The sequence below is a fragment of the Phascolarctos cinereus genome, unplaced genomic scaffold (genome assembly GCF_003287225.1).
Source record: "Phascolarctos cinereus isolate Bilbo 61053 unplaced genomic scaffold, phaCin_HiC Scaffold_4;HRSCAF=312, whole genome shotgun sequence".
Lineage (NCBI taxonomy): Eukaryota > Metazoa > Chordata > Mammalia > Diprotodontia > Phascolarctidae > Phascolarctos > Phascolarctos cinereus.
In genome coordinates, this window is record NW_027555847.1 from 576700559 (window position 1) to 576715476 (window position 14918).

The 14918-nt window shown below is 37.5% G+C and overlaps 1 protein-coding gene across 2 annotated transcripts in view; it reads left to right on the forward strand.

The window, feature by feature from the left end:
* ATP6V0D2 (ATPase H+ transporting V0 subunit d2) overlaps positions 1-14621 on the forward strand; it is a 29611-nt gene extending 14990 nt beyond the window's left edge. Inside the window, exons 3-8 of one of the 2 annotated variants that reach the window (XM_020970101.2) lie at positions 4112-4290; positions 7385-7464; positions 8960-9037; positions 12589-12765; positions 14028-14105; positions 14341-14621. In XM_020970101.2, coding sequence (XP_020825760.1) covers positions 4112-4290; positions 7385-7464; positions 8960-9037; positions 12589-12765; positions 14028-14105; positions 14341-14502 — 754 coding nt within the window. In that variant the 3' untranslated portion in view covers positions 14503-14621. The remainder of the gene's footprint in view (positions 1-4111; positions 4291-7384; positions 7465-8959; positions 9038-12588; positions 12766-14027; positions 14106-14340) is intronic. The other variant, XM_020970102.2, reaches the window with a different exon arrangement.
* The last annotated feature ends 297 nt before the right edge of the window (positions 14622-14918 follow it).

Genomic DNA, 14918 nt, shown 5'->3' on the forward strand with positions numbered 1-14918 from the left:
CCTCATCTCGAATCACTCTGATGTCTTCTACCACTTTCTCCTCATCTCACAAGATAATGAAGCCCTTTCCATCTACCTGTCCAAATGACTGCATTTCATCCTGTCTTCTCTAGCAGATTACCACCTTCACCGTTCTCACTCTGACTTATGTTCAATCTGTTCCTGTGTATTGGTTGTTTCCCTGCTGCCTAGAAACATACTCATGTCTCCTCATCCTCCAGAAACCTTCACTTGATCCAGCTAACCCTGCTACTATCCCATAGCTCTTCTCTCTTTTGTGGCTAAATTCCATAAGAAGGCTTTTTACACTTTGACATCTCCACGTCCTTTTCTCCCTCTTCTTAAATCTCTGCAGTCTGAATTCGAACTTCATCATTCAACAATTCTCTTCAAAGTTACCAACAATACCTTAATCACCAAATCTAATGGCCTTTTCTTAATCTTCATCCTTCTTCACCTCTCCTCCAGCCTTTTACCCTATCAATCACCCTCTTCTCTTCGTTATTTTTTCTCTCTAGGTTTCATGATATTACTCTCTCCTGATACACCTCCGACCTGTCTGTACCCTTGTCAGTTTCCTTTGCTGGATCTTCATCAAGTTATATCTGCTGACTATAGGTGTTCCCCAAGACTCTGCCCTGGACCCTCTTTTCCCTTTATACTATTTTACCTGGTGATTTCATCAGCTTCCATTGATAAAATTGTCTCCTTTTCATAGATGGTTCTTAGACCTCTTCTGACCTCTAATTTCATATTTCCAACTGCCTATTGGACACCTCAACCTAGATATTTTGTGGGTATACTAAACTCAACATATCCCAAACTGAGCTCATTATCTTTTCCCCAAACCCTATTGCTGTCAAGGGTACCACTATCTTTCCAGTTAGTTCAAAACTTAGATGTCATCCTCAACTCCTCATGTCTTTCTCTTCTCATATCCAATCACTTTCCAAGTCTTGTCATTTCTATTTTTGTAACATCTCCTGAGCTGAGAACCTTCACACAACATCCCCCTTTCCAACTCCCTTTTGTATGTTATCTTTGCCCACTTGATTATAAGCGCCTTGAAGGCAGGGGACTATCTTTTTGCTTGTATTCATATTTTCAGCACTTAGCACAGTGTCTGGCATATAGTAAGCACTTAATAAATGTTTGTTGCCTCAATAAATGCTTTTTGTATTTGCTATGTTGTTTCTCTCCTGATACTGCCACCACCCTGGTGCAGGTCGTCGTCATCCCATCCATGGACTACTACAAAAGCCTGCTGTTAACTCTTCCTGCCTCAAGTCTTTCCCCACTCCAAGTCTGTCCTCCACTCAGCTATCAAAATGATCTTCCCAAAGTACACATCTGACCATGGCACCTCCTTATTGAATCAATTCCAGTGGCTCTCTATTGAATCCAGGACTAAAAATAAAATCTTTGGTTTTGGTTTTTAAAGCCTTCCATGACCTGGCCCCTTTCTACCTTATTCTGCTCTGTGTACTCTGTGGTCCAGTCGCATTGACTTCCTTGCTGTTCCTTTCACATGAAATTCCATCTTCTGACTGAGGGCATTTTCACTGGCTGTCTCCCATTCCTGGAACTCTCTCCCTCCTCATCTCTATCTACTGGATTTCCTGGCTTCCTTCAACTCTCAGCTAAAGTTCCACTTTCTACAAGAAGCTTTTCCCAGTCCTCCTTAATCTAAGTATCTTTCTTCTAATTTTATCTCCAACTTACCTTGTATATATCCTGTTTTTGTATAGCTGTTTGCATGTTGTCACCCCAATAAGACTATGAGCTTCTGGACAGCAGGGAGTGTCTTCCCCACCATCACTTTTTTTTTTGTATCCACAACACTTAGCACAGTGGAAGACATTTAATAGATGTGTGTTGGTTGATTGATCATACCAATGAAATCACAGATCTGGTTCATATCTCTATCCGAGACCTCTCTATAAAAAAAAAAAGGCTGTCAGTCAATAAACAAGCCTAAGTACTTGACTATATGTGAGGTACTGTGCTAGGTTCTAGGGATACACACACAGACAAAAAAAACAGACGTAAAAATGATCTCTGCCCTTAGGAACTTTAGAGTCTCACAGGAGAAACAACAACAACAATAATATATGGACATAGACATATCCATGCATATGTATATAGAGAGTGACAGAAAGACAGAAAGAGAGAGAAACAGAGACGGGGGGGCATTTTACAAAATAGATACAGCGTGATGTGTGGTGAGAGAGGTACATAGGGGACATCAAGAAAGACCTCTGATAACTTTATTATATATTATACATAAATATATATTCTGCATAAAAGGAATAGCAAGTTGTATATAATTGATTTGCAGTTTCATGTACAATTGTCTTTTTAAAAAATTATACTATGTTATAGAAATGCTTGTTTTATTCCATAAATTAAAAACAAAATAAATAAAAGAAAGGCCTCTATGGATTCTGAGAGATGGAGAAGAGGCAGGAATGTGTTTTAAGTATGAGGGACAACAAGTATAAAGGAGAGAAATTAAGACTATCATGAATGAGGAATAGTAAGAAAGCCAGTCTGGCTATGCCATAGTGTGCCTAGAAAGTAGTAATGAGGTATTAGTCTGGAAAGACAGGATGTGGCCATTGTGAATCCAAAATCTCTGCAGTCTGACTTATATTTGATCTTAGAGGTAATAAGGAGCCACTAGAGTTTACTGAGCAATAGAATAACATGGTCAGATTTATGTTTTAGTAATATAAGTTTGGCAGCTTTGTGAAGAATGTGTTGGAGAAAGAGATTTGAAAGCAGAGAGATCAATTTGGAGGTTAGCAAAATATTTCAGGCCAAAGGCTGAGAAAAGGCTTAAACTAGAGTAAGTAAGTGACTGTGAATAGAGAGAATGAGAGAGATATGAAGAAAAAAATAATATTTTACAAGAGATGGGATATGTGGAGTGAATAAGAGTGACGAATCAAGGATAATGCCAAGGTTTCAAACCTGGGTGACAAGGAGGAGGATGGTGCCCTTGACAGAAATAAGGATATATGTGGAAGAAGGGTGGATTTGGGAGAAAGATCTCTTTTGGATATGTTGAACTTGTGATGTTTCTGGGACATCCAATTCAAAATATCTAATAACTGCTTGGCAATATGGGATTAGAGCTCAGGAATTAAGATACCAAGGCCTATAGATTTGGGAGTCACCATCCTAGAGCTGCTAATTAATGAAACCTCTGTGAGTTGATGAAATCACTGAGAGAAGAAAAGAGGGCTCAGGACAGAGCCTTTTTTATATCCACAGTTAGATGTGTTCTCAATAATGATTCAGCAAAGGAGATTAATATGGAACTGTCTGATACATAGGAAGAGAACCAAGAGGGAGCGCGTTAGGAAAACCAAAGGAGAAAAGAGTACTTCGGAGGACAATAGGGTCAACAATGTCAAATGTTTCAAAGAAGTGAAGAATTGACAAACAACCACTAGAGTGACAATTAGAAAAATCCTTGGTGACTCTGGAGAGGCTGTTTCAATTGAATGATGAGGTTAGAAGTCAGATTACAAATGACTCAGAAAGAGTGAAAGGCGAGAGAGAATGCAATAGGTATAGATAGCTTTCCCAAGGAATTTGGCTGAGAAAAGTGAGGAGAAACACAGGAGAATAAGTTGCCAAGGTGATAAGGCTGAATGGGCTTTTTCAGGATTGGAAGGACTTGGGTGTGATTATAGGCAGCAGTGAAGGCCAATATTAGAGATTAACACAATTCTCCTTTTAGATAACTGTTCATAGGGAAGTTTTTGTTGTATCAAACAAATTTGCTTCTCTATAACTTCTTTTACTTCTTCTGTAACTGTATAACTTCTATAACTCCTAGTTTTGCCCTCTGAGGTCTGACAGAACAAGAGTAATCCTGCTTCCAGGTAAGGGCCCTTTAAACACCCAAAGACAGCTCTTCTATCCCCTCTTTTCTTCAGAGTGAATATCTCCAGTTCTTGGAGGCTGTTCATCATCCTGGTTGAGCTCCTTGGGACTCTCTCCAATTTATCAACGTCAATGAATTGAACTCTTTCAGGGATACTTTTATGGGTCTTTGGAAGTCATTACCGTGCATATATTTAATATTCACTCTCCAACTCAGGTGCAGCTATATGATTGATAATGTGATTCTGCTGATCAATGGTGTGCTACAAAAGAAATCTGTCAAGGAAATTCTTAAGAAGTGTCACCCCCTGGGCAGTTTTATGGAAATGGAAGCTGTCAACATTGTAGAGACACCCTCAGATCTGTTCGATGCTGTTCTGGTTGAAACACCTTTGGGTATGCAAGTGTATACAATTCCTGATTTGTCTAGATTTTCTCAAATACAGAGACAACATCATTGAAATCCGTACTTTACCTTTTCGTATTTGATTAATTAATGAATTAGACTGTATGGCAAGTGAATTATAGAACTTTACATTTTTAGGGACGACTTTATATCACTAGCTTCTTAACCTTTTATTATAGCTTTATGCCTATAAAGGTCACATACAATGCATTTCATTTTAAGTATATATGTGTGTATGTGTATGTGTATATGCACACATACACATGCACATATACATCCATACATATAGATATGCCTGTGTGCATATGTGTATATACATGTATACATACATGTATATATAGAAATAGGTGTGTATACATATACATGTATTGACACACATACGTATATGAATAAAAATGTATGTGTATATACCTTTTTGAATAAGTGAAAAATGACCTGAAAGAATATTTTTGTCGTGTTTTGCGATGGATTATAATTAATGTTGCTAACAGCAATTTTAATCAATTGAATGCTAAGGGGATACTTTTGTAAGTATTATCCATTTAATATTTGTTGGGAAAAATGAACAGTGGTAGTTTACTATGAAGATCATTCATCAGTGTGGTCAATTTCTATTACAAAAACTAAAAGAGCAATTACTATAACAATTAACCCTCACTTAATTCCATAATGTACTATAGATCGTGCCTTTCGTTCCCCATCCTTCCTCTGAATTAGACTCATAGAGTCTTAGAGTCAAAAGCAATATTCAAGAAGATCAAAGCCTTTTCAATAGCCTTATAAGAGCCTTGTCTTCTCCCTCCCCAAAAGCACAAGATAGACAAATTATATTCTTTCATATCTATGGTCATCCAATATAGTCTTTGCTTAAAACTCTCTACTGACAGCCCTTTCCACTTTGGGATAACTCTAACTGTGGGGAAAGTTTTTCTTGTATTAAACTCAAATCTGTAACTTTTATGCATTACCCCTAGTTCTGCTCTCGGGGCCAAGGACAAATTTAATCCTTTTTCCATAAAATGGTTTTTCATATGCTTAAAGATAGCTGTCAAGTCTCCATCATTCATCTCTTTTCTGGACTAAACATTTCCAGTTCCTTCAAACCATCCTCATGTCATGCTCTCCAGGCCTTTCATCATCCTAGTTTTTTTCATACACTCCAGCTTGGCTTTCAGCATGGGCACAGCAGCTAGTGGTGCAGTGGCTAGAGTGCCAGGCCTGGAGTCAGGAAGATTTATCTTTCTGAGTTCAAATCCGGCCTCCGACATATTCTAGCTGTATGACCCTGGGCAAGTTACTTCACCCTGTTTGCCTTAGTTTCCTCATAAAATGAGCTGGAGAAGGAAATGGCAAACCACTACAGTATCTTTGCCAAGAAAACCCCAAATGGAGTCACAAAGAATCAGATACAACTGAAATAACAACCCATTCTATAGGCGAATAGGAAAAGGGCTGACAAGCCTCTTAGGTGCCTGCTTACTTTAAGAATAGCCTTATTTTCCCCTGTCACAGAAGATAAGGTTGAGAAAGGACCAGTTACAATGGTCAGTATTTACATCTTCGTTCTAGCCAGAGTGAGGGGTATTAAAAAAGAGGCACAATTCTTGTCACCCCTCATCAAACTGCAGTCTTATTAATCAACAAAGTATTTCTTGAATATCCACTGTGGGGTGCAGTGAATACAGCACCAGGCCTAAAGTCAGGAAGACCTGAGTTCAAATCCAGTCTCAGACACTTAATAGTTGTGTGACTCTAAACAAGTCACTTAACCTCTATTTACCTCATTTCCCCATCTGTCAAATGTGGATGATAATAGCACCTACCACCCAGGGTTGTTGTGAGGATCAAATGAGATAATTATAAAGCACTTAGCACAGGGCCTGGTACATAGTAAGCACTATATAAGTGTTAGCTGTTATTAATTATTATTCTACACATTCTTATTGATTATATACTCTATCCTAGAAAGATACCGAATATAAAGATTGGAATAGAGACTGGACCTATGATTTCATTGCTATAGAGGACTTTTGGGTGAGGAAACTCCTATTAATACAGACCCTTTCATTGCAATTTATAGTCTTTGCCTAGGACGACAATAAGTGAGTTGCAAAAGATCCAATAGCTAGTATTTATCAGTCTTGAGCCTAGGTTTTTCTAGTTTTGAGGCCAGATCTCATCTGACCATACCATACTGTAGTATGTAGAGTATGTAGCATTCATGCAGACTTATAGGAACTATAAGACATGGTTTCTGATCTCAAAGAGTTTATTGCAATTGTGAGATAAAATATGCATTAAAAATTAAATAATATCCAAAGAAAGTATAATTGTCAAATGAGTACAGAGATTATAAAGGCTTTAGGACTTCAGAGAAGAAGCGAGATCAGTTTGAGCTGAAGTGATTAGGGAAAGCCTCATGGGAGAGAGGACATAATCATACATATAGCACCTACTATGTGCCAGGCACTATGCTAAGTGTTTATGACACATATCTCATTGGATCCTTATAATGACCCTGAGAAATAGCTGCTATTATGGTGCCTATTTTACCATTGAGGAAAGTGAGGCCGACAGAGGTTAAGTGACCTGCCTAGTGTTACACAGCTAGTCAGTATCAGAGGTCAAATTTGAACTCAAGTCTTCTTGACTCTATCCACTCTACCACCTAGCTGCCTCATGGAGAAGTGGGACTTAAGCTAGGCCTTGAAGGAATGGGTACAATTTTGTAGGAGAATACTAAATAAGGAGTGAGTTCTAGTTCTGACTTTGCCAGCAGATGTCCTTAAGCAAATCCTATTATCTCTTGGCCTCGCCTTCATCTATCAAATAAAAGTGTTGCACTAGGTGTCTCGAACATCCCTTATAGCTCTAAAGATTTATTGATGTATGACTATTGCTCTAGGAAAGGCTAAAGCATTCCAGGTAGAACTCAGTATGAGCTAAAGGCCTAGGATTAGGATCAGAATTCAGTGAGGTATATTTGGATAACACCAACAGTAAGTTGGTGTCAGTCACATTTATAGCTATATGCATGGCCAAATGTGTAGCATGAATTAATTCTGTGACCATCTCTGTTTTCAGCTCCTTTCTTTCAAGATTGCATGTCTGAAAATACCCTTAATGAAGTGAATATTGAAATAATGCGTAATAAACTCTACAAGGTAAATACTTCTATAAAATACTGGATTTTGTAGTAGAAAATGCCCCAAACTAGAGAACAAAATATTGTTTTACAGTAAGTTATAAAGAGAAAAGTTACCATGCTCCTAAGTCAATTCCCACAACTATGTATACCATGCTCCTTTATGCCACGATTGCAGGGTATGAACCACAAACCCCATTTCGATTCAAGGAGTATTAAGTGTCGACATAGGTTCGTTCATGCTACTGTCGTGGATTGTTGAATGATTCAAATGAATCATGAAACATGGTCTCTTGCCTTCAAAATGCTTATCAGTTCAAATCACTTTGCTCAACTATTCACAGTTTTCACTTGCTGGCAGCATATGACACCCTGGGGTGGCATTGCTAGAAATCCATGACAATCAATGCTGAGTTTCCTTCAGGGCTCAGCTTGTGCCCTATCCCATGGGAAGCACACACTTATCTTTCTAAATCCTAGTGCTCTTCTCCTCTCCCCCCCGCCACCCCTGACCAATGTTTTATGTATATTTTATATTTAGTTTTCTTTATACATGTTTTCTCCTAACACATTACAGGCTCCTTTCATTTTTGGCTTTGTACGCCAGGAGAGGCAGCATGGCATCTTGGCTAGAGGTGGCTTTGAAGACAGGAAGACCTGGGTGGGATCATCCCACTTCTGACACATACTGGCTGTCTGACCTTAAGCAAGTCATTAAACCTAACCTCTAGGCAACTCTTTAAAACCAAGTTGCAGAGAAGGTGCCGACTATATTGATAGTAGGAGTTTCCTCATCTGAGAGTTCCCTATACCAATAAAATTATAAGTCGAGATCCTTTATTATCAAATTAAGAATAATATTTATTATAGGTTGAGCAAAAGATATGTTGTCTTGTTCAGCCAATAAGAATGATGGATCCCTCACATTACAATTTAGTACATTCCACAATATATACCTCAGAATACAGGGAGACATACATACATACTTTGTGGAAGTCTGAGTATCTGCTTTTCCCAAAGATCCTCAAAAGAAGCATCACAAAGGCCATACATCCTATTGGAATATTTTCCTAATTGTGATTAGAAACATTATCCATTTGTTTCTGCCAGGTACACAGGATAAATTAGATTTAATCAATACATGGTCAGGTCAAATCACCTTGTTCAGCTCCTATGGACTTGCTGTGGGAGAGATTACAACTTTCTCAGGATGACAAATTCTTATCTAGGAGCAAGTGGAACGATTCACAATACTGCAAAGAGCTAAGCTGTGTGACAAAGATGATAACTATGAATTGTATTTGGTTCTGCCTTCTCTTTGCTGTTGTCCTTACTCACATTGTGTGAGTTTATACTAAATATTTTTTTCATCAAAACATAATCTATACAATATTTCCCCAGGGAAAAAGGATGTAATTCCTATTTACGACATTTAGTAACTCACAGTAAGTTGAGCATTCAAACTTTTTAAAGGAAAGTATATTTATTTTATTGTCTTACAATTTTTTAAAAAGTCATACCTTGAGGCTTTCTACAAATTCTGCAAAGAACATGGTGATGTCACAGCAGAAGTAATGTGCCCTATTCTTGAGGTAAGAAAGAGATAATTTTTTTTAAATGCCAAATGTGCCTAGTCATTTTTCAGTTATTTTAAAGGTTTTTTTCTAACCTTTTCTAACCATCTAAGTGATTTCTTTTTCTATAATTTAAGCCAACACTAGATAAAGTTACTTGTATACATAGAATAAGACAGGATAGCATAGTAGAAAAGCTATTGGAAAGTTTCCTTCCTTCCTATGTGTGTACATATATATAATATACATGTGTATGTATATATTCTCCTCTATACATAAATATGATTTATTTGAATGGGAATTCATATGCATGTGTACATTTATACACATGTATATATCTCATACATATAATAATAGATGCATATGCATATATCCATATAAATGTAGAAATAGATATGTGAATCTGTTTATAGGACTTTACATTTTTGTGAAATTTGTCCTTGTTAATCTTGGCTCAAAATTCCAGCCTGTCCAAATCTGACTCCTGATTCTATCATTAATATGTCATACTAAATACTAAATAACTATCTTTAGGACTTTGGGAAAGTCACTCAATATCTCTGTCCCTCAACTAACTCATTTGTAAAATATGGTTTATTATACCCTACCTACTTCACAAAGTTGATGTAAAGATTAAACGTGATAGTGTATTGATAAGCACTGCATATGTTGAAATTCTAATAATATTATTATTTCATATACAGTTCAACTCTGACATGCTCTGTTTGACATTTGAAGCCTTTTGTAACCTGGCCTCCTCCCACCTTTCCAACCTTCTTACACTTCCCTCCATATACTCCATGATCCAGCTACATTGTCATACCCAATGTTCCTTAAGAACAACACTCAATTTCCTATCTTTTCATGAGCTGTTCCCCATGCCTGTAATGTTCTGTCCTCTCACGTCCACATCCTGGCCTCCCTGACTTCCTTCAAGGAGTCCTTCAAGACTTAATTTAAATCCCACTTTTTGTAAGAGGTCTCCCTTACCTCTCTCCCCACCCCACCCCACTCCCCTACCCCTGTCCTCAACATATGTAACATCAGAGCCTTCCCTCTGAGATCATCCTCCACTTATACTATGTAAATCTTGTGTGTTTTTGCATGTTATCTTGCATGTTATCTCCTTTATTATAATGTATGTTTGTTGAAGATAGGGACTGGAGTTTTGCCTTTCTTTGCTTCCTTAGCACTTGGCATAGTACCTGGCCTATAGAAAGTAGTTAAGTGGTTATTAACTAACTGAATGACTATTGTCTCATTTAAACAATAAATATGCAAGGTTGACGACATGTATTAGTTGACATAAATTAGTTTATGTAGCATCCAATAAACTGAATATGATACTAGTGTTAACACCAAGCAAATTTTATATTATGAGATTTCACAATTGTAACTTTGGATTTACACAATTGTAACTTTGATTTAAACAAGTGTTTTAATATACAAGGATAAGGTCTAGCTTATGTTAGACAAGTACCTTCAAACATACTGTACTATTTGCCCTGAAATAACCTCTTTCCCACCATTTGAATTGTCCACATGGTATATAAGGAAACATAGTAATAAAACAAACACATGGTTTGTGGAAGCATGTTTAATTTATCTCTATCAGAGTATGTTGCTAACAATAATAAGGCCAAGGTCCTGGGATGGACCTAGTTAGTTTTGCTTTGTTCTATGAGCTTAGTCTCATCCTTCTACTTCTACTATATATATGCCCTTACATAGTCACAAGGGGTCTTGGCATGAGGGGGGAGATGCAGCCACACAAATTGATAATGACTACATAAAGATAATTGATTCCTGAGTTAGGAACCTTGTCTTCATAAATGTAGAACAGTTTGCTGCTACAACCACAGAATTGCTTAGGTCAGTGGTTTTAAGCACCACTATTTCTAATTAGAAAGATATTTTTGGGGGAGAATAAAATCAACAGCTTCATTCAGGCTTGTGAGAGTGTCCAGGGTGCCCCCATTCTCCCTCCTTAGCCTCATTTCCTTTTAGAATCTTAAAGAACACTGGGTATCATCTAATGAAGAGGCATCAAACTTGTGCCCAGTCTCCCAAGTGCTACCCAAACCGTATAAAAATATAATCGTTTAACAATGAAATATTTAACAAAATAAATAAAAATACAACATAGATAATGTCAATTTGTGGTTTTCTAAATGAATATGAAGCCCCAGGGATTCATTTCTATTTGAATTTGACACCATTGATCTGGTGCACATGCATCATTTATCTTCATCTATCAACATGCCCTAGATTTTTTCAAAGTTTCCATCTCTATCCCAAACTGCTATTACCCAGCGCCCTCCTTTATATTCCTCAGCTTTGCCCAATAGCAAACCAGTAAAAGCAGATCATTCCCATCCACTAGAGTCAGCCAATGCTTCCAAGTAGGCAACTCCTAATTCATCATGTTTTCATGATTTCATTAAAGTTATCAATGGCTTCTTCAGCAGTCCCATGAATCAGTAGCCGTGTCTAATTCATCAACTATTTTATTACATCCAAGGAGCTGTGCTAGTTACTGAACATACCAAGACAAAACTGGGAGGTCCCATATGGAACTTACGATCTTACTTTTGTACAAAAAACTATTGACAGGGCATTTCCTAAACAGTCTGTCAGTAAACAGTATGAGTTTGTGGTACACTAAACTTTAAGGGAGTTTCAAAAGTAATCGAACAATCATGAAATTTCAGCATTGAAAGGGACCTTAGAAATTGCTTAGTCCTATCCCTTTATTTTGCAAAGGAGAGGAGGAAGTTGAGGTCTACAGAGCGGAAGTGACTTTCCCAAGGTCACCTAGGAATTCAGTGGCAGAGCTAGGATTAAAACCTGGATCTCCTAGGAATTAGTCTAGGATTTTATTCCACTCTGCCAGAAAATAACATGGGAAATTTAATTGAGAACTTAACAGTATATAGAAAAATCTGTAGTGAAATAGAGAGTGGAAATAAATTGCAAATTACAATGTGGGGGGAATGGGGAGACAGACAGACAAAGAGAGAGATTGGTATTGAGAATTGATATAGTAAAGTGCATAACCTGCATTTATTCTCCATGCTGGTCCTCCCAACTTAGGGCAGTTGCTTTGGGAAGGGAAGGGAAAAGAATAAGCATTTTTTTTAAAGTGCTAAGCACTTTATAAAATATTATCTCATAATATTATCTCATTCCATTTTACAATTGAGGAAACAGAGGCAGATAGAGGTTAAGTGACTTGCCCAAGGGTCCATAGTAAATATCTAAGTCCAAATATGAACTCAGATCTTCCTGAGCACTCTATCTACTGTACCACCTTGTTACTTTGGGGTAGAAAAAGGTTAAAGGAATTCAAAATGATATTATTATTAATTAACTGTTATAGTTAGCATATATATAGTGCTTTTAGGTTTGCAAAGTGTTAAGAAGATGTTGCTACATCTTAATCAGATACAGGTCAGGAAAGGTAATCAGATTGCTTCAGAAATGGATTTGCCTCATTTTAATCCCAACATCTGCCAAAGTATTTAGCAGATGATTAGCTCTTTCTGTAATCCTGTGTTTTATACATTCAGTTTGAGGCTGACAGACGTGCTTTTATCATCACATTTAATTCCTTTGGCACGGAGTTGAGCAAAGAAGACCGAGAAACACTGTACCCAACCTGTGGTAAACTGTATCCAGAAGGATTGCGCCTGCTGGCCCGAGTAGAAGATTATGAGCAGATGAAGAACGTGGCTGAAAGCTATATAGTAAGTGAGAATGGGCCTTCCTACCCTTATTTCCCCAGAATGGGATACATTATTCTAATTAATTATTATTTTAAAACACTCATGTATAATGGGAACTGATGAATAGGGCATCAGGATGGTTGACAGATGCAATTGCCCATGTGTAAGAGAATGGAGGGCCAGCTTCCACAGTAGAATGCCTTGGGGAGATTTGGAACATGCACAGGCAGCTATGTGTGGCATATGTCCCATTCTCAAATCATCTGCTGGCTTGATCTCTTGGCCTTTCAAAGCTCTTGAGGTTTTAGTCATTTCCTTTCTCCTTCACCTAAAATGAAAGAACAAATGCTGAGGAATACTGAGCCCATATTCATGATACACATGTCAGTCTCGAATAGGCAGGGCTCGAGACCTCTATCCTCACAGTATTGTCTTTCTTCTCTCACTGGAACTCGGCCATATTGGAAGGAGTCAGACCAAGAGGCCTGGCTATGGTTGATAAGTGCCTTTTTGAACCCCACCCCCGTCCCAGCTGTGGAGCCAATCAAAGATACTCCTCTTCATCATATGGTTAGTGGACCGGAATGTTTATGCACGCTCTGAAGTCCTCTCTGAGCATGCTCATAAGGACTAGGCTCACTGGCCATTCCTTCATATGTGAATCGTACTTATCCTCCAGCTGTAGCAATCATATTCTTCAATCTTTTTAGGGAAACCAACAATAGGCAGAGCTACCTGTGCTGTCTCATTGTAGAATGTAAGATTCTTGAGGGCAAAAGCTGTCATTATTTTATATTTATAGGTCATTACTTAGCACGGTGTCTGGCCCATAGTAATCATTTAAGAGTATATGTAGAACTATATAGTGACATAAACAGTAGAAACAAATGACTAATTATAACGCTAAAAATAGACTGTTCATGGGTTGTTTCATTAGGAACAATGCCCGAGATCTTTCCAAAGAAATGCTTTCAAAAGTATTTCTACTCCAAAACTGATGGTTTTTTAACCAAGTGCTTATCTCCTAAGAACGCTTATTTTATTGTTTCATTAAAAAAAATTTCCCAATGGGTAACCAAAATACTTTGGATATGTGATTGGTTCATATGGATCTCCTTGGTGTGGGTGGGTTCTCTACTAGTTACAAGTACAGAACATAACCCTTCCTTCCTCCCCTGAATGTTTTTTGCCCATGTCATTCCATAAATCATCCATGTACGATTCACTTGAGAGTCTACCTTTTTAAGAAGTCCTCATCAATATTTCTGTCTTTGCTTTTTAAGGAGTACAAGCCCTTGTTTGAAGCTGTTGGTGATGGCCCTGAAGGAAAGTCATTGGAAGATGTATTTTACGAACATGAGGTGAGATTATAAATCAGAAGTTATCCTAAACTAACTCAGGACTTCTAAACCTATCTATTTTAACTCAAGGACCATGTATTTTACTTTTTCGGCATCACACACTTCGGTTATCATCAATTTAAATGCACATGGGCAAGAAATATCTATATTTTGTGTCCAATTTATCTCTTGGTATGTTATGAATGTAACATTTTCCCTACATGGGTTGATGTTCTTTATTCTTTCCCCTTTGCAGGTAAAACTGAATGTACTGACCTTCAACAGGCAGTTCCACTATGGAGTGTTTTATGCTTACATAAAGTTGAAGGAACAAGAGATGAGAAATATTGTGTGGATTGCTGAGTGTATTTCACAAAGACATCGAACAAAAATTAACAGTTATATTCCTATTTTATAATTCAGTGGGAGAAGCAAGGTTAGAAAATCAACAAAAACAAATGTGCTCTTGTGGAAAATGATAAAAGGTATTTTGCTATATACTGTGGGCTACACAAAAATAAACAAAACTTCATCTTACCGTGCATCAGATCTGTTATTAAACCTTCTAAATTAACACTACAATAATAAGTCAATTATTTCTTTTTCTAACAGAATTAAATCATTGTTTTTACATTTATAGCTCATGGCTCAATAGGCATTAAGCACTAATTTTAAATTATTCTAAAATCAATAGTAAGTTATTCCTGTTTTGTACTCGAAAAGTCTTTCTCCTCACCTCCCCAGTTATCCATAGCAAGAACTTTGATCCTGACTCTCCCCATCCCTTCCCACCTCCCTACCCCACAGACCTCTGGATGTTCAGTTTTTCTGTTC